Source organism: Ctenocephalides felis, unplaced genomic scaffold (assembly GCF_003426905.1).
Source record: "Ctenocephalides felis isolate EL2017-DRISC unplaced genomic scaffold, ASM342690v1 CF-g0.4_SCAFFOLD_01492, whole genome shotgun sequence".
Lineage (NCBI taxonomy): Eukaryota > Metazoa > Arthropoda > Insecta > Siphonaptera > Pulicidae > Ctenocephalides > Ctenocephalides felis.
The window spans coordinates 51,893,621-51,913,149 of record NW_020537646.1 but is presented as its reverse complement, the minus strand read 5'-3'; the positions used below and the strand labels follow the sequence as shown (position 1 = coordinate 51,913,149).

Below are 19,529 nucleotides of genomic sequence, written 5' to 3'. Positions count from 1 at the left end.
ACATACATCCATTTTTTCTAATTTATGTCAAATTGTTCAGAACCTCTGAAACGTAATAGTCCAAAGGCTATGAACTATTTGACTAACCTGTTTTCTCTCAGAGCAAGAAATTTTTTTAATGATATTTTATTATCGACCCATTAAGAAAGTACCATTCTGGCAGTCATTCCGCGATTGCGTCATCATACCTTCAATTTGTGAAAATGTCAAAAAAAAATTCATAACTTGCTCTCACAATTTAGGGTGTATTTTTTTTGAGGGGTTAGGGGTACTTAGGGGCGCGAAAAATGAGTATTTTCAAGTATTTTTTTGTTATTAAACAATGTTTTTTTACAAAAATAGTGACACGGCAATATTATACAATGTTTTGACTTTAAGTAACAAAATTTCAGGAAAAAAAATTATTTCCAAAGTTATGGCTGTTTTTGTTGACCCAGTTTCTAAAAACGGTCCTGGCGGTGATGGGCATAACTCCTTAGATCATCTAAAATCAATCGAATAAAAAAAATAGTTTTATAAATAGATAATCCCGTGCCTAATCGAAGCTTTTCTTTTTTTTGCAAAAATTAACAAATGGCGGCATCAGAAAAAAAAATCTAGATTTTTGGGAAACGGTTTTGAGTTACAGTTGTCACCAGTTTAAATAACATAGTTATGAGAAAAACGCGTTTAATTTCGCATTGGATAGTCGGAAACCGAGTCATCTATTTTTGAGTCATATAATAGTTTATAAGTCATTGTGGAAGTTTCCAAAATTTTCATTTGCTGCTGCCTACGAAGCATTCTGGCTCGAGTACTCTCGAGTGTTCTCGATGGCGCGCTGATCTGCCACTTTCACAGGAGCAACATCCAACTTTTCAGCATACCAATGGGAACTATACTCACAATAAGGTCCTAGGGTATCCATAATCAATAATAATGATAATGTATATGCATGCAGCAATTTGTACGATAGTAGAACTAGTATTCACGTTTTTTGGGCATATTTTTCACACTAGTTGGTGGTTGGTTTTTCTAATTATGGATTCAATCTTGAACTACATATTTTGAAAATAAATTATCATTGCTGAGATCATCGTAAATCGGTTTAATAGCTTTTAAAACTTGCGGAGGTAAGGGAGAATAATCTTGAGTATAAGTATCCAGCATTCCACTTGCTACAGCGCGCTGGTAAGAGTCCAATAGCTCAAAAAGTAATCATCGGATCTACTTGAAATTTTCGGAGAATATTTTCAAAATATTACACTTACCGCAAATGCAAAAAAATGGTTTTTCAAAATTCCAAATACCCCCAACCCCTTAACTGTTCAGAAACATATGTAAAAAGCCAGTCTATTCTGACGGTTGCAAGGGTCTGTCAGTCGAGTACATAATAATCACGACGCGCAAGGGTTGTGGGCACATTGCCATACATAATCAACTAAGACCCTTATATTTGAATAATTTATACGCCGTTTTAAAGGTATTTTTGGAAACATCCGATATACAAACTGCAACTTTGCATCTCACCTTATGGTCGAGATATCATTGAAAATATGTCAAAGTGGCCCCTTTTTCAAACTCAATTTTTGACGTAACCATTAAAGATATCGAAAAAAAAAATTACGTGATTCTACTCATATTGGCTTAGACCACATAATGTATATTAATATATGCTAAATAATCCTTTATTATTAGCTAAAAAGGATAAAATAATTTTTCAATTAATGTTTGCGGATAGTGCGTTTTGTTTAATTACTTTATTGTTAGCGTTATTCGAAAGCCTATTATTTTTTCTTTCAGTACTGCAAATATTGTCCAAATCAAATATGTGGAATATATATATATTATATATTATAGAATTTTGTGATATGAGTGGACCAAATATTAAATGTTAAATATGAACAAAACAACACTCAGATTTTTGACACAAACTTTATTTGGTAATTACAGACATTTCGAGACCATGGTATGCCTCATCTTCAGTGTAATTTCAAAAACAGTTACTTATATACTACACATTCTTTAATATTTTATTTAAATTACATTTAATTTTTGATATACACAGTACTAAAAATATGTGACACTTACAGAAATATTCTAAACAAATCTTAAGTATCGAATTGGATGGGTATTTTCAGGGCCCGTCCTGCCTTGAATGCAATGCATGTAAAAAATGCTGGCGCACGCCTTAGTGGGCGCCAAAACGAGCTTCGATTGGTACGCGGACTCGATTTTTACATTGTACATAAATTTTATGTCACTTGAAACCAGCGGTGGAATTAATCCAACTACCTGAAACAAAGGCCTGTGGAGAAAAAAAACACTTGAGGTAAAATCATCAAGATTTATGTATGACGTGCTTCGGTACTTTGCAAGTTGTAAGCTGTATTTTACATCTTGATATATACAACCAAGCGACGCGGAACGCGAACCAAGCCAACGACGTAGTCTAAGAGCCAGTGAACTATTTGACTAACCTGTTTTCACAAAGCCAGAATTTTTTTAATGATATTTTATATCGGCCCATTAAGAAAATACAATTCTGGCAGTCATTCCGCGGTTGCGTCATCATCCCTTCAATTTGTGAAAATGTAAAAAAAACAATTTTTATAACTTGCTCGCACAAGGCTCAAATTTTGAGGGTGTCTTCTTTTAACTGTTCAGAAAGCATATGTAAAAGCCAGCCCATTCTGACGGTTGCAAGGGTCTGCCAGAAGAGTACATAATAGTCATGACGCGCAAGGGTGTGGGCGCATTGCCATACATAATTGACTAATACCCTTGTATTTGAATAATTTATACCGCCATTTTAAAGGTCATTTTGAAAACATCCGTTATACAAACTTCAACTTTGTATCTCACCTTATGGCCGAGATATCATTGAAAATATGCCAAAGTGGCCCCTTTTTCAAACTCAATTTTTGGCGTAACCATAAAAGATATCGAAAAAAAAATTACGTGATTCTACTCATATTGGCTTAAACCACATAATGTATAGTAATATATGCTAAATAATCCTTTATTATTAGCTAAAAAGGATAAAATAATTTTTCAATTAATGTTTTCGGATAGTGCGTTTTGTTCAATTACTTTATTATTAGCGTTATTTAAAAGCTTATTGTTTTTCTCTTTTAGTACTGCAAATATGGTTTAAATCAAATTTGTGGAACACTTTGAAAAATTGAAGAAACCAGAACCAGTACACCCGCGCGTAACGCTAATAGTAGCGCATAGAATTCGTTCGGTCGGATGTGCGATGCGTTACGCGCGGGTGTACTGGTTCTGGTTTCTTCAATTTTTCAAAGTGTTCCACAAATTTGATTTAAACCATATTTGCAGTACTAAAAGAGAAAACAATAAGCTTTTAAATAACGCTAATAATAAAGTAATTGAACAAAACGCACTATCCGAAAATTAATAATTGAAAAATTATTTTATCCTTTTTAGCTAATAATAAAGGATTATTTAGCATATATTACTATACATTATGTGGTTTAAGCCAATATGAGTAGAATCACGTAATTTTTTTTCGATATCTTTTATGGTTACGCCAAAAATTGAGTTTGAAAAAGGGGCCACTTTGGCATATTTTCAATGATATCTCGGCCATAAGGTGAGATACAAAGTTGAAGTTTGGTTATAACGGATGTTTTCAAAATGACCTTTAAAATGGCGTATAAATTATTCAAATACAAGGGTATTAGTCAATTATGTATGGCAATGCGCCCACACCCTTGCGCGTCATGACTATTATGTACTCTTCTGGCAGACCCTTGCAACCGTCAGAATGGGCTGGCTTTTTACATATGCTTTCTGAACAGTTAAAAGAAGACACCCTCAAAATTTGAGCCTTGTGCGAGCAAGTTATAAAAAATTTTTTTTTTACATTTTCACAAATTGAAGGGATGATGACGCAACCGCGGAATGACTGCCAGAATGGTATTTTCTTAATGGGCCGATAATAAAATCATTAAAAAAATTTCTGGCTTTGTGAAAACAGGTTAGTCAAATAGTTCACTGGCTCTTAGACTAACGCTGCGTGGATCCAAGCGAACGCGCGAGCTAGAGAAAAAAAGTTATAGGAGAAAAAGGAGTATTGTTTATAGTATCTTTGCCATATTTTATTTTTTAGATTAACCAAATTTTAGATTTCACATATTTTCTATAGTCAAATTATAGAATTATTGATAAGAAAATCTTTTGATTGTAGAAATTTTAGTACAAAATCCAACTTTCAGAATCTAAATCTAATTTTTAGAACAAATTTTTCGAAATTTTAGAACAAAATCTACAATCATTAGAACAAATTTCAAAATTTTAGAATAGAATTCCAAATTTTAGAATAACTTTCCAAATTTTAGAACAAATTTCCAAATTTTAGAATAAAATTCCAAATTTTAGAATAACTTTCCAAATTTTAGAACAAATTTCCAAATTTTAGAACAAAATTAACAATTTTTAGAATAAGTCTGATATTTTATATAAATCCATACAATTTGTTAAATATAAGTACTATCCTTTGAGATAAATTTAGTTTTAGAACAAGATTTTAAAGTTTTAGAAAAAATAGAGAATTTATTTTTAGTTTGCACATTTTTATGCTTGTAACTAACTCATTTGTTATAAGTAAGTGTTGATTGATTGATGTGGAGAATACGTGCTACAACCGACTTTGTACTGCCGCAGCAACGTGTGATTAGCAGGTCAACAGAGCCCTTATTTGAGAACTACGTTTCATTTAATTCAGGCGACAGTAGTGATTTAGATTTGGTTAGCGCAGTTTTTAATAGTGAAGTAGTCGTCACTTCCCAATCCCGACAAATTCTAAGTTTTCATCTTTACCTTCATTACATTTTGATTTAAACAATCAAACTTCAGACATGGCTCCCCAGTTTTATCCTTACAAAGAACCATGGATATTGTTAAAACTTTCGATGGGTCGGATCAGAGTAAATTAAATGAATTTTTGCATACTTGTACTCAGTGATGTTGTCAAGTCGGAACGCGCCAGAACGTCGTTCAGGCAAATTATTTTTGGGCCGGAACGCGTTCCGACAAAAAATCGCTACAAACAGATAATGATTTAATAAGTGAATTTTATAAATTATAATTCAACTATTTTTTATTAAATGTTCCTATTATTGTAATAAACATACATATATGTGCACAAAATGGGTTACATAATGATTTTTGTTTCTTTCTTTTTCGAACGAAACCGTAACCAACATGAAAACCGGTTTTTGAACCGGTTTTTTAATTTTAGCGTCCCGGAAAAAAAAATTAGCACAACACCAATGCTTGTACTTATGTTTTTGAAAGTATAGATCCGGCTGAACATAAAGCGTTATTAAAATTTATTTTACATGTATAGAAGATAGGACTATGCAAATCACACAATATAAGACATTCGAAACTTTTGAAGAGTTAGAAAAAACCTGCTTAGAGGAGACTTATGTTAAATCTAGATCGGTATGCTCTCTTCAAATTTAATTTAAGAAGCGTAAACAAGGACAAAATGAGACGGTAAAAACTTTGCCTGTCGACTACAGACTATTCTTTTTTTTTAAAAAAAAAACTTTATTACCTTTTTTTCTTACATTTTTAAGATACTTAACACTTTTTTCTTACATACATATTACTTTTTCTTACGTATTATAAACATATTTACTTTTTCCTAACATATTACATGATTATTACTTTTTCCTTTTTTATTACTTGATTATTATTTTTTCCTTTTTTTATTACTTGAATTTTAACTTCTTCCACAGGTTCTCCTGGTGCATTGACTTATTCTCCAACTCAGTCTGGGTGGACAGAGTCAGAGTCCTTATTTTTCTTTTTTGAGTACAGGGATACAATCCGAGTACCTCTTACTTGTAAGAGGCATGTTGCTACTACAACTATTGCCCCCTCTGCATATGCGTATGCTGCGGCAATGCCCACGAAAGGCCATTTTCACTTGAGATCATATTTGAAATCTATGATTTCAAGTGAAAATTAGGTATCAAGCTGCTTTGATACCGAATCGACCGCAGTTGGATTCGAACTCGAGACTAGGATTTTCTAGGCCACGTTCTTACCACGGGACCACATTCTCAGACAACTCATAAACGCGGCTATTAAAATGGGTAGAGGACCTGCTGCAAATGCTTATTTCACTGAATTATTAGAAGAGCAAGCTCTTCATATTTTCCAAGAGGGTTTGGGTTCCGTATTTAAAATGATCGTTAAATGTAAATCTCCTGCAAATTTAAATTCTGCAATTTCTATTGCAACTGAAGAAGAGATCAATTTAAACTCGGAAAAGGAAACCTATTCTCACAAACCTTTAAGACTAATTTACCACCTTGCAGACCACACGTTCCTATAAAACATGAACACATTTCATGTAATTATTGTAAAATTCCGGGACATTTAATGTGGGACTGTAGTAAGAGAATTTTTAATGAACATTCCAAAACAAATAAAATAGAATTAGCCACTGCATCATCGAATAAAGAGAATACTTCAGATAAGACCAATGATTCTCCTACAGCATCCACAAGTAAAGAAAGTTCAATACGTAAAGTCAGTAAGCTAAGAAACGCTCAACTGTCATGCATTTCAGATAAACAAAAATTAGCTTTAATAAACCTCGAATTTTTAGACACTACTACATCTAGATTAAATTAACTGGTAGATACTGGAGCCGAAATTAGTATAATTAGAATAGATAATTTAGATGATGATGCAGATATAGACACAAGTTTAGATAATAGAGTTAATATTACTGGAGTTACAAGGACCACTATAGATACGTTAGGGACACCTAAGTTAAGGATTCTGTTAGACAACAAGATTATTTCGCATAAATTTAGTGTAGCAGATACTAGGCTAGCAATTCTAGGAGATAGCATAATAGGGTTAGATTTTTTGAAAACTTTTAAAGTCAATGTAAATATTAATAATGATACAAAGATTTTAAGGACTTGAAGCCCATCCCTTTAAATTATTCACCTTTAAACTATTCCCTTTAGTTGAGTTAGAGCATCGTTCGGAGACTGTAGTTAGGGTTTCTACAAATATTAATTGTTTAGAAATTATTGAAAGGGAGGAACTTGCCGAAGGTGTATTTGTAGCAAATTCTTTAGTTTCACCTCCAAATCACACTTGTCTGGTTAACGTTATTAACTGTAATAAAGATAAAATTAAAATAAAAACTCCACTTTTAGATATTCACACCTTAGATTTTGAAAATCATGTAAATGCGTTAGAAATAAATAACATTAATGTAGAAAATAATTACAAATCAGACAGGGTAAATAGGATTTTTAATAAACTTAAACAAAACCACTTGAATCAATAAGAAAGTGAACTTTTGTATGAGATTTGTGAAGAGTATAATGATGTATTTTTTTAGAGGGTGATAAATTACCCGTAACTTCAGCTATATCTCATAACATTACAACTCTTCCAAGCTAACAAGCTACACCAGTTAACATCAAACCTTACAGACTTCCAAACAAAAAACTGAGATTAACAGACTTCTGACTTATTAAGACAAGACATAATAGAACCTAGTACTAGTCCCTGGAACGCATCATTATTCTTAGTTAGGAAGAAATCCAATGACGGTAGTATAAGTATAATCTAATGACTTAATGACTTGACAGTAGGTGTCTTTTCCACTTCCTAACGTTACTGACATTCTAAACCAGGTAATTCTAGACTAGGTAATTCTAAATTCTTTTCTACATTAGACTTGGCTTCGGGATTCCATCAGACCCGTTGAGCTCTGGTGACAAACATAAGACAGCATTCTCGACTCAAATGGGTCATTATCATTATAAAAGAATGCCATACGGATTAAAAAATGTCCCAGCCACCTTCCAACGTTTAATAAATTCTATTTTAACAGGACTGCAGGGTCTCAAATGTTTTGTTTACACGGATGACATAGTCATTTATTCTAATACTCTTCATGAACAATCTAGACGAATTAACGAAATTTTTGACAGACAGAAAAAGCAACCTTAGACTTAGACTCCAACCTAGTAAATGTGTACTTTTTTGTAAAGGGGTTTTTCTTATCTTGGTCACATAATTACTCCAGACGGTATTAAACCAGACCCATCCAAATATCCTCTGTCGCAAACTTTCTTGTTCCTAAATGCGCCAAAAACATAAAATCATTTTTAGGCCTCGCAGGGTATTACAGGCGATTCATCGAAAATTTTTCACATACTTCTAGGCAATTGACACAACTTTTAAAGAAAAACACAAAATTCAATTGGACATCTTCTCAGCAAAAATCTTTTGAAACTTTAAAAACTCATTTAACAACTGCTCCCATTTTAAAATATCCTAATTTTGAGATTCCTTTTAACATTACCACGGACGCGTCTGGCAAAACTATTGGGGCTATTTTGATACAGGGCCCTATAGGTGAAGATTTGCCAGTTGCTTACGCTAGTCGCACACTTAATAAAGCCGAAGAAAACTACTCTACTATAGAGAAAGAACTTCTGGACATTGTGTGGGCCGTCCAGCATTTGTGCATAGTACTAAATTTTATATTATTATGGATCATCAACAATTATTATAGTTGTTTGACTTGAAAGACCCAGGGTCGCGGTTAATGCGATGGCGCATAAAGCTGGAGGAATATCAATATGAAATAAAATACAAAAAGGGGGCTTTCAATACCAACGCGGACGCACTGAGCCGGATCTTTCATATTTCGTTAACAAGTACTTATGATAATTTTAGACTAGCCTTAAAAGACAAACTTATTTTTAATTCGAGAGTTAAGGAAGTAGATGATAAATTATTAGTATTTAATAAATCCATTTATACAGACTCTCCGCAAGACTTTGTTAGTAATAATATTTTGTATACTAAGTTGAAAATTAAGGTTAACAAATTCAATGAATTGACTGCGCAAAATAAAACGATCGGTCAAGTAGCGCACGTCAAACAAGATGATCATTTTATATTTTTTCTTTTGATCAGAAGTAGAGATTCCGATAACACAACCTGTCCTATCGAAACCCTCATTTTTTTGAAAACTTTATGCTTACAAAATAATATTAAAGCAATTAAATTACCAATGCTTATTAAAGAGACTGACAGACTTGACTGGACTGAAGTGCGTGCTATAATATGATATATTTTTAGAGACTCAGACATCGACATTGACGTACACAAATTTCCATTGCAAGATCTGAGGACGAAAAACATACATTATTTTCGGAATTTCATGACAAACCACTTGGCGGACATCAAGGATTTAGGAAGACACTCAAATTTTTAACTATAACTGGCCTAAACTCAAACGAGACTTAAGAAAATTTAAAAAAAAGTGAGGTTTGTCAGAGAAACAAATCATACTACCTCAATAAACACCCCTTGTTAATTACTGACATACCCACTAAACCAATTGAGAAATGCTCGCTTGACATAGTAGGACCTCTTACTGAAACAACTGACTCGTACAAGTTTATACTGACTTTTCAAGACCTTTTAACCAAAGGGTATGGGCGCATAGAGAGTATATAGAGAATCGGCCCCACCCTGGTATTAAAATAATAAATACGCCATTTTTAAGGTCTTTTTGAAAAAAAAACGATATATCAATTTTCAACTTTGTATCTCACCTTATGGCCGAAATATCATTGAAAATATGTGAAAGTGACCCCTTTTTTTAAACTCACTTTTTCGCGTAACCATAAAAGATATCGAAAAAAAATGTACGTGGTTCTATTCATATTGGCTTAGGCCACATTATGTAGAACAATCGATGAACATACAAAGATAAAATAATTTTTCAATTGATGTTTTCCGGTAGTGCGCTTAGTTGGATCACCTTCTAATTAGCATTATTCGAAAGCCTATTGTTTTTTCTTTTAGTACTGTATTTTGTGAAACACATTGGAAAATTGAAAAAAACGGAGTCAGTACATGCGCGCGTAACGCTAATAGTCCTACAATTGCATTCAATTCGTTCGGACGCAAAGCAGTGCGCGATGCATTTGTTGTGACCTATCTTTATCAGCACTACAATACTAAAATGAATGTAAGTGATAATTTTTTTTGAATTGTTATTATTTAAAATTTGTATAATATATTCGTCATTTGATGTGGCAGCTTTCTATATAGTACTAGCAAACCCGACGAACTCCGTTTCGCCACCAGATGGTTTCGTGAGAAAGATGAAGAAATTTTTTTCAGAGCAGTGAATCGGAGGTACAATAGGATCTTAGTCATCATCAAAACAATAACAAGCAAGTACAACAAAAATTTTAAATTCATTGTGTTGTGTATATTCAATAGTGCACCAATATTTACAAGTTTACTAGTGGAGTATTTAGTTTTTTTTGTGAAAATATTGTGTGTTGTGTTAATAAGAATAAATATTAGTTTATTTTAATTTAAATATATTATTGTGTACACTATAATGGAAAACGGCGACAAAAATATTAAGGAACAAGGCAGCGTGTCAATATCACCGAACTTAGAAAGAATTGGAGTGAAAATTCCACCTTTCTGGGCAGAGAAACCCGAATTATGGTTCGCGCAGCTAGAAGGTCAATTTTTGCTAGGAAATGTTTCAGCCGACGCAACGAAGTTTTATATTGCAATTTCACAACTTGATACGCAACACGCAGTCGAAATCGAAGACATAATCTTGAATCCTCCAGACACGAGGAAGTACGAGAAGTTGAAAGAAGAATTATTCAAGCGTTCATCAAAATCCCGCGAACAAAAACTTAAACAGCTACTCGAACATGAAGAATTGAATGATCGCAAACCTACGCAATTTTTGCGACATCTGAGAAGTCTGCAACCCGTAGATACAGTTCCAGATTCCCTATTACGAACAATTTGGAGTGATCGACTACCTAGCCAGATACAAGCAATCATTGCCTCTAGAAAAGATATGTCTTTAGAAGCAGTGGCGGAGTTAGCTGATGATATTATCAATGTCATACCACCAGCATCAAGAATCGAAACTACTGCAATATCTGCTACACATGGTAATATTACAGAACTTACAAAATCAGTGGAGGACTTACGAAAGCAAGTAAGTAAATTACTTGCCCAAAACAAAACCAAGCGACGTTCAAGAAGTAATAGTCCTTATATTAACAGACAATCAAAAAAATACGACGTTTGCTGGTATCACCATCGCTGGCAGGAAAAAGCTTTAAAATGCGTGAAACCATGCTCATTTCAGCAATCAAAAAACATGAAGGGCAGTCGCTAATGGCGGCAAGTGATTGCCTCAAGACGTCGCACCGCCTGTTTGTTACCGACAAAAATTCAAAACTGCAAATTTTAATCGATACCGGATCAGATTTGTGTGTTTGGCCACGAAAATTTTTACGAGGACATTACAAAAAAACAAATTTTAATCTTTATGCAGCAAATACAACCATTATTAAAACCTACGGTGACATACATGTACAACTTGATTTAGGCTTGAGAAGGAAATTCCGATGGCGCTTTGTAATAGCAGATGTGACAAATTATCCTATCATTGGCTCAGATTTTCTTCATTTTTACAATTTATTAGTGGACATTCGTCTTAAAAGACTAGTGGACGGAAATACAAACTCATATGTTGCCGGCATAATTAGAAGTGTCAACCTTACCAACATTACTACAATCACTGAGGAATCTGAATATGGTAATTTAATTAAACAATTTCCAAATATTATAAAACCTAGTGGCACACCAAGAGAAATTAAACACGATACTCTTCATCATATAATAACCACACCAGGACCACCAGTTGCTTGCCGACCTCGCAGACTTGGTCCTGTTCAATACGCAAGAGCAAAAACCGAGTTCGATGCTTTGTTAGACGCTGGTGTTGTAAGACGTTCCGAGAGTTCCTGGAGCTCACCATTGCACATGGTGCCCAAGAAAAATGGTTCTTGGCGTCCATGCGGTGACTACAGAGCTTTGAATGCACGAACTATTCCTGATCGCTATCCAGTGAAAAACATCAAAGATTTTTCATATAATCTATTTGGTTGTACCATCTTCTCTGTAATCGACCTAGTTCAAGCTTATACTCAGATACCAATGGCACCAGAAGATATTCCAAAAACAGCCATCACAACACCTTTTGGACTTTTCGAGTACAATTTCATGACATACGGGCTAAGGAACGCCGCCCAAACGTTTCAAAGGTTCATGGATCAAGTTCTTAAAGGTTTAAATTTTTGCGTATGTCATATAGATGATATTTTGGTTTTCTCATGTTCACCAGAGGAACATAAACATCATTTAAAAACTATATTTCAACGTCTAGATAACAATGGCATCGTAATCAACGTGGAAAAATCTAGATTTGGAAAATCAACTATCAACTTTCTAGGCCACAAAATATCGACAACCGGTTCAACTCCACTACCGGAAAAAGTAGCTGCAATAAAAGAATTTCCTACACCTAAGACAGCAAAAGAAATTCGACGTTTTCTAGGTATGTGCAATTTTTACAGGGATTACATACCTAATGCAGCATTAATCCAAGCCCCACTTGATGACTTCTTATCATTGCACGCTCTCAAGGGAAACAAACCTATAAGTTTACCGGATATATGTATTAAAGCAATTTGTAATATGAAAGAAGCTCTAGCAAATGCCGCACTCCTCGCATATCCTGATCCGAATGCAACTTTGGCAATATTTTCAGATGCTTCGGACAGGAAAATAGGTGCTGTTGTGCAACAAAAATCATCAAAGTCATGGCAACCACTGGCATTCTTTTCAAAAAAGTTGACTGAAAACAAATCAGCATGGTCTCCTTATGATCGTGAACTCTATGCTGTCTACCAATCCATAAAGCATTTTCGCTTTTTACTAGAGGGAAGACACTTCATCATATTCACGGATCATAAACCATTAATTTATGCTTTCAGACAACGTAATGACAATTGTTCGCCGAGACAATTCAAATGGCTTGATTTCATCGGTCAGTTCACAACAGATATACGTCATATAACTGGTAAAGACAATATAACTGCCGATACTTTATCAAGAACAGAAGCTATTTTTTCACCTGTAGACTATACACAATTATCAAAGTCACAGGAAAATGATCAAGAATTATTGGATTTATTGAAAAGCAAAGATACAGCACTCAAACTACAGAAGGTCAATATTCCGGGAACAAAAACCAACGTGTACTGTGACGTCTCTACCAAAGTTCCGCGACCATTTTTAACAACACCTTATAGAAGACAGATGTTTGATAACATCCATGATTTATCGCACCCAGGAGCGGCAACTACAATAAAAATGGTTACAGATCGATTTATATGGCCTGCTGTCCGCAAAGATTGTCGTGAATGGTCACGAACATGTATAGAGTGTCAAAAATCAAAAATTACACGTCATATGAAAACGCCTACTAGTAAATTTCCACTACCAAAAACACGATTTTCGGAAGTCCACATTGACATAATTGGTCCACTACCATCATCGAACGGCTATAGATATTGCTTAACCGCAATCGACAGGTATACTCGTTGGCCAGAGGCTATACCTATGCGAGACATAACTGCTGAAACAGTCGCAACTTCATTCATTTCTGGATGGATTGCACGATTTGGAGTTCCATGTCAAGTTACAACCGACCGTGGAAGACAGTTTGAATCTTTTTTATTCAAAAATCTTTCAAAAATGATAGGCTTCAAACAAACAAGGACGACAGCTTACCATCCATGCTCAAATGGGTTAGTAGAGAGATTCCACCGAAATTTGAAAGCAGCGATAATGTGTCACTACGGCAGTCATTGGACAGACGCTTTACCATTAGTGCTATTAGGAATCCGATCCGCGTGGAAGAAAGACTTGCAAACATCAAGTGCAGAGTTGGTATATGGCGAACCTTTGCGTTTGCCAGGCGAATTTTTGACAGCAAATACAGAAAATACAGTCGACAGCTCGAATTTCATATTAAATCTCCGAAAAATTATAACGAAACTTCGGCCACAACCAACCGCTCACCACAGAAAGGACACACCATTTATTTTCAATGACTTAGACACTGCAGAATTTGTGATGTTAAGAGACGATCGCATCAGAAAGTCACTGCAACAGCCATACACCGGTCCATATAAAGTCCTTGGTAAAAATAATAAAACAATCACTTTAGATTTCAGCGGCCGAAGAGAGACGGTTTCCACAGATCGAGTGAAGCCCGCCTACGTCCTGAAGGATCCTGAACAGGGGGATCCTTTGCAATACAAGACGAGGTACGGACGAAGGGTGAAATTCAGGATACCGACCTCCGGTCTCAGTAGGGGGCTGGTGTAGCGACCCTCGAATTGACCACCTCTGGAATGGCAAACACGACCAATAGCAGACTTCCACGTCGACAAGGTTTTGGTATAAAACCCAGACCTTTCATAGAATAATTCTCATTCTCTCATTCACTCATTTACTCTCCGCTTATCGGTTGTAACAAATGTAGTGTAAATAATAAGAAATAAATGTATTTGATTATATTCAACATTGTTTACCTACAACTTAACCAAGCTCACTAATGTCATTACTTGAGTTTGCATTAAGGCACGATGCCGTGCACAACTAATTTTGTTAGCTATAAACCTTGCGGAACCCGAGATCTTTGCGTTCTGGAGTTATTTCGTCAGGAAAGAAAACCCGACTATTTTATACATATATAGGAGATAATTTATTTGAAATTATTTAAAACAATTGTTGATTATTTTTATTACTCGAATTTTTAATTACGGTGCATGAAGTTCCAGCAATTTGCATTAGGACACGATGCCATGCACCATTATTTTTCTTAGCTATAAACCTTGCGGAGCCCGAGACCTTTCCAACAAATGCAAAATTGTCGAAATCGGTTCGTGCGTTCTCGAGTTATTTCGTCAGGAAGAAAAACCCGACTTATTTATATATATAGATAATATATATGATTTAGTAGTTTTTGATGTTGAAATATATGAGTGAGTTCTTGAGGGCGATACATCAAACAAAGAAAAGCCAAAGATTTATAAAATAATCTTTATTTCCAAACGTTTCGACATTCAATTTAATGTCATCATCAGTGGATCTAAAAACAGTATGAAAATTAGTATATCTAGGTAATTATAATATATGTAGATTGGTAAAGTAACTATACAATAAGAGAAAAATTAACAAACAGCAACACTTAACAACAAACCAAATATAAAAGATAGGAAAGGTAGTAGAAACTAGAATTAAATAAATAATTAAAAAGTATAGGCAAAAATATTTAAGTACACTCATATAAACCTACGCATATATACATATATATACATACACATATACACACATATACATATATATATATATATATATATATATATATACATGCATATATCCATATACACACACATGTAAACATATAATACACATATACATATACAGATACAACAATATATACCTATATATGTACACATATACATGTACGACTATACATATATAAATATACGTATATACATATATGCAACGTGCATGCATATTCACAACGACGTACATGTACATGTATGAACCATACATATACTCATACCTATCTATGTAACTATAGCTATACACGTAGACACATACATATACGCATAAACATGTATATATACATATATACACACATAAATATATACATATATATATATATATATATATATATATATATATATACACACACAATACATATATATACATATGTACATAAATGCTCACAAATATATATATACATGGTCTGTTCAAAAAGTACCCGGAATTACTAATAATTAAATTTCGCGGGTCTGGAGTGTCTGATTGTCAAAATTTTTTTTTATTGTGTTGGTATACATGCCCCTAAAGTATGATGAAATTTTCAGCTATATTCACTGTTTACTTTGTCTGTGGTAGTCGCTAAGGTTCGACGTGTTTTTCTGAGCTCGGCGATTTTTACAATGGAAGAATTGAAAAAGTCAAAGAATTTGTATTCAATTTTGCGTAAAAAATGAAATAAAGTGTTGCAAAGTGCAAAAATTCACCAGATATGGCTCCGTGTGACTTTTTCCTATTCCCAAAGTTGAAGAGACCCATGAAAGGACGGCGGTTTTCCTCGATTGAAGAAAATCGCCGAGAGTGCTCAAGGACATATCAAAAAGTGAATATCAAGGGTGCTTCGAAAATTGGAAAAAACGCTGGCATAAGTGTATTATATCTGGGGGGGACTACTTTGAAGGGGACCACATTAATGTAGACGAATAAATAAATATTTTTTTGAAAAAACTAAAATTACGAAAACTTTTTGAACAGACCTCGTATATATATATATATATATATATATATATATATATATATACATATACATACATATAGATATACGTATATACAAATACATGTATACACATATATACATGTATAAAGAGATATGAAAATTGATGTTGCCCTCTTATCAGAACCTTACAAACATCTAACTGATTGGCCATGGGAAACGGACAGTACCACCAAAGCCGTTATTTGGTCCTGTGGCAAGTTTTGTTTCCAAAATGTTGTTAACAATAGCAACGCTGGATTTGTCGCAGCATCATTAGATGGCATACATTTATACAGCTGTTACGCTCCACCTAGTCTTTCTTTGCCAGATTTTGTCGATTTTTTAGATCGTCTTGTGGAGGATGCAAAACGACACCACCCCGTAGCGATAGCCGGTGACTTTAACGCATGGGCGGTAGACTGGGGAAGTAGGAAGACTAATGCAAGAGGTAAAGCACTTTTGGAGGCCTTCAATGCACTTGACGTGGTTTTACTTAATAGTGGTGATAAACCAACCTTTGAAAAGGGCAGTGCAAGCTCAATAATAGACCTTACTTTTGTTAGCAATAGCCTCGTCAGAGGAATTTGCAATTGGGAGGTATTAGATATCTACACTGCTAGTGACCAAAATGCAATCATCTGGGAAATATCAACAGATAGAAACATTAGAAGACATGCGAAAATATCTAAAGCCATTGGGTGGAAAATAAAATCTTTTGATGAAAGCGCCATGAGAGTTGCCTTAAATTGCAAACCTATAATTTCAGAACACGCAGATGAGCATACTAGAGAGCTGATGGAGAGAATAACCGAAGCCTGTGATATCAGTATGACTCGTAAACATGGCATAAATCAAAGACAATCTGTGCACTGGTGGACTGAAGAAATCAGCTCTCTTCGTAAAGAGTGCCTAAAGAAAAGAAGGATCTCTCAGCGTGGATATAGTCTCAGTAATTCTGCACAACTGGTAGTGGAATATAAACAAGCACGTAGACAACTAAATAAAGCTATCAAAGATAGTAAAGTTAGGTGCTGGAAAGAACTTTTGGATGAAGTCGAGGAAAATCCATGGGGAAGACCTTATAAGACTGTAATGTCTCGCCTCAAAAGCCAGCCAATACCTTCACCAACTTGCCCACGACTATTGAATAAAATAGTAACTACTTTGTTTCCACGACAACCTAATTTGAACTACCAGGTAACACATGTAGAACAGAATAATATTCCACTTATAACACTGCAAGAACTGATGGAAGCTTGTCATCGCGTTGGTAATAGCAAGGCACCGGGATTAGATGGAATTCCTAATATTGCCTTGAAAACATCAATTATGACATCTCCGACAATGTTTCTTAATGCATATAATACATGCCTGAAAGAAGGGTTTTTCCACGAAAATGGAAACAGCAAAGACTAGTGCTTATTCCCAAAGGAAAAAAACCACCAGATGAACCATCATCCTATCGTCCAATATGCATGCTGGATACAGCGGGTAAAATTTTTGAAAGAATAATTCACCAAAGAATAGATGCAGTAGTTGATCCAATCCTAGCAGACAATCAGTATGGTTTTCGCAAAGGGCGATCAACTATTGATGCTATAAACTTGGTAGTTAATACCGCCAAGGAGGCAATTGCTGGAACCAGATGGAAGGGGGGTTCCAAAAAGTACTGCCTTGTAGCTACATTGGATATAAAAAATGCTTTTAATTCTGCAAACTGGGATTGCATTATGAATGCGCTCCGTGACAAGAACGTGCCAGCATACCTATGCAATATAGTCGCAAGCTACTTTACAGACAGAATTCTAATGTACCATTCACGCGATGGTACAGAAGAATATAATATAACAGGAGGTGTGCCGCAGGGCTCTGTTCTAGGCCCTTTGCTGTGGAATATTATGTATGATGGCCTTTTGAGACTAGAGTTTCCAGAATGTGTGAAACTAGTAGCATATGCAGACGATGTTGCCATAGTGGTTGTCTCCAAACAAATTGATGACATCGTAAGCCTATTCGATATTACATTCAGAAAAATTAATCGGTGGATGGGAACAATGAATCTCCAATTAGCACAACAAAAAAGTGAAGCTGTTCTTATCACTAGTAGGAAAAGAATTGAGACCATCAAGCTAAAGATAGGAAATCTTGAGATCACGTCAAAACCTCACATCTGTTACCTTGGCGTAATGCTTGATGCTCGTTTGAATTTCAATCAACAGGTGGAACACGTTAGTGCTAAGGCGTCAATAGTTAGGACGAAACTTGCTCGACTGATGCCTAATATTGGAGGTCCTAAACAAACCAGAAGGATATTACTATCGTCAGTTATTACTTCAGTGCTGACATATGGTATCTCCATATGGGGTGATGCTCTTAAATCTCAAAAATCGAGGAGAATGGCAGGGCCCTTATACCGTCTCAGTGCTATAAGAATTGCTTGCGCATTTCGCACAATATCGGCGGAAGCAGTGTGCGTCATTTCAGGAACTGTGCCTCTCTTAGTCTTAGCAGAGGAAAGACGGACAATTTACCATAGAAGACATCAACAACTGTGTCCTGAAAAGTTAAGATTAGAAGAACGGCAGAACAGCATTGACCGATGGCAGCGACTGTGGGATGTCGCTGTAAAGGGCAGATGGACGCATCGTCTCATTCCTAACATCAAAGTCTGGCTAAGTCGCAAGCACGGCGAAATAAACTATTATACTACGCAAATGCTATCGGGGCATGGCTGTTTTCGAGCCTACCTACACCGATTCAAGCACGATAGCTCGCCGGATTGCCCATATTGTTTGGGCGAAATCGAAGATGCTGAGCACGTGTTCTTCGTGTGCCCGCGATTTGGTGCTCTACGGGATGATGTGGAGGAGACATTGAGACGCACAATTACCCCAGGTAATGTTGTTGAAGTAATGCTGACAAGTGAAGCTGCTTGGAACGCCATAGACAGATTTGCGAGAGACGTTTTAATGGACCTGCGTTCTATAGAGAGAGAAAGGACGAATGGGACTTCGCCCATTTAAAAGATAAGTAAAATGTTTATGAATTATAACATTGTTTATAACAAGTTAAGAATTGTAACATTCTAGATCCTCCCCCACGAAGTAATGCCTAGCGGCGGTTTCCGTGGGGACCAGAGGCAGGGGCAAAGCGGAGGTTTTAGTCGGTATTATACCAGGGCGGTATCGAGTCCGACATACCCAGACAGAAGACCGGTCTGGGATGCATAAAAGCATTTCCTTCGCTATACAAAAAAAAA

General features: G+C 35.2%; 2 protein-coding genes across 3 annotated transcripts in view; both read left to right on the top strand.

Moving 5' to 3' along the window:
- The window catches only part of LOC113369928 (apoptosis-inducing factor 1, mitochondrial-like), a 112,666-nt gene that overhangs the window by 23,705 nt on the left and 69,432 nt on the right, over window positions 1-19,529 (top strand). The gene's annotated exons all lie outside the window — the stretch shown is intronic.
- Window positions 10,418-11,227, top strand: LOC113371369. Its single transcript, XM_026611997.1, has one exon. The coding sequence runs from the start codon at window positions 10,418-10,420 to the stop codon at window positions 11,225-11,227; it is 810 nt and encodes a 269-aa protein (XP_026467782.1).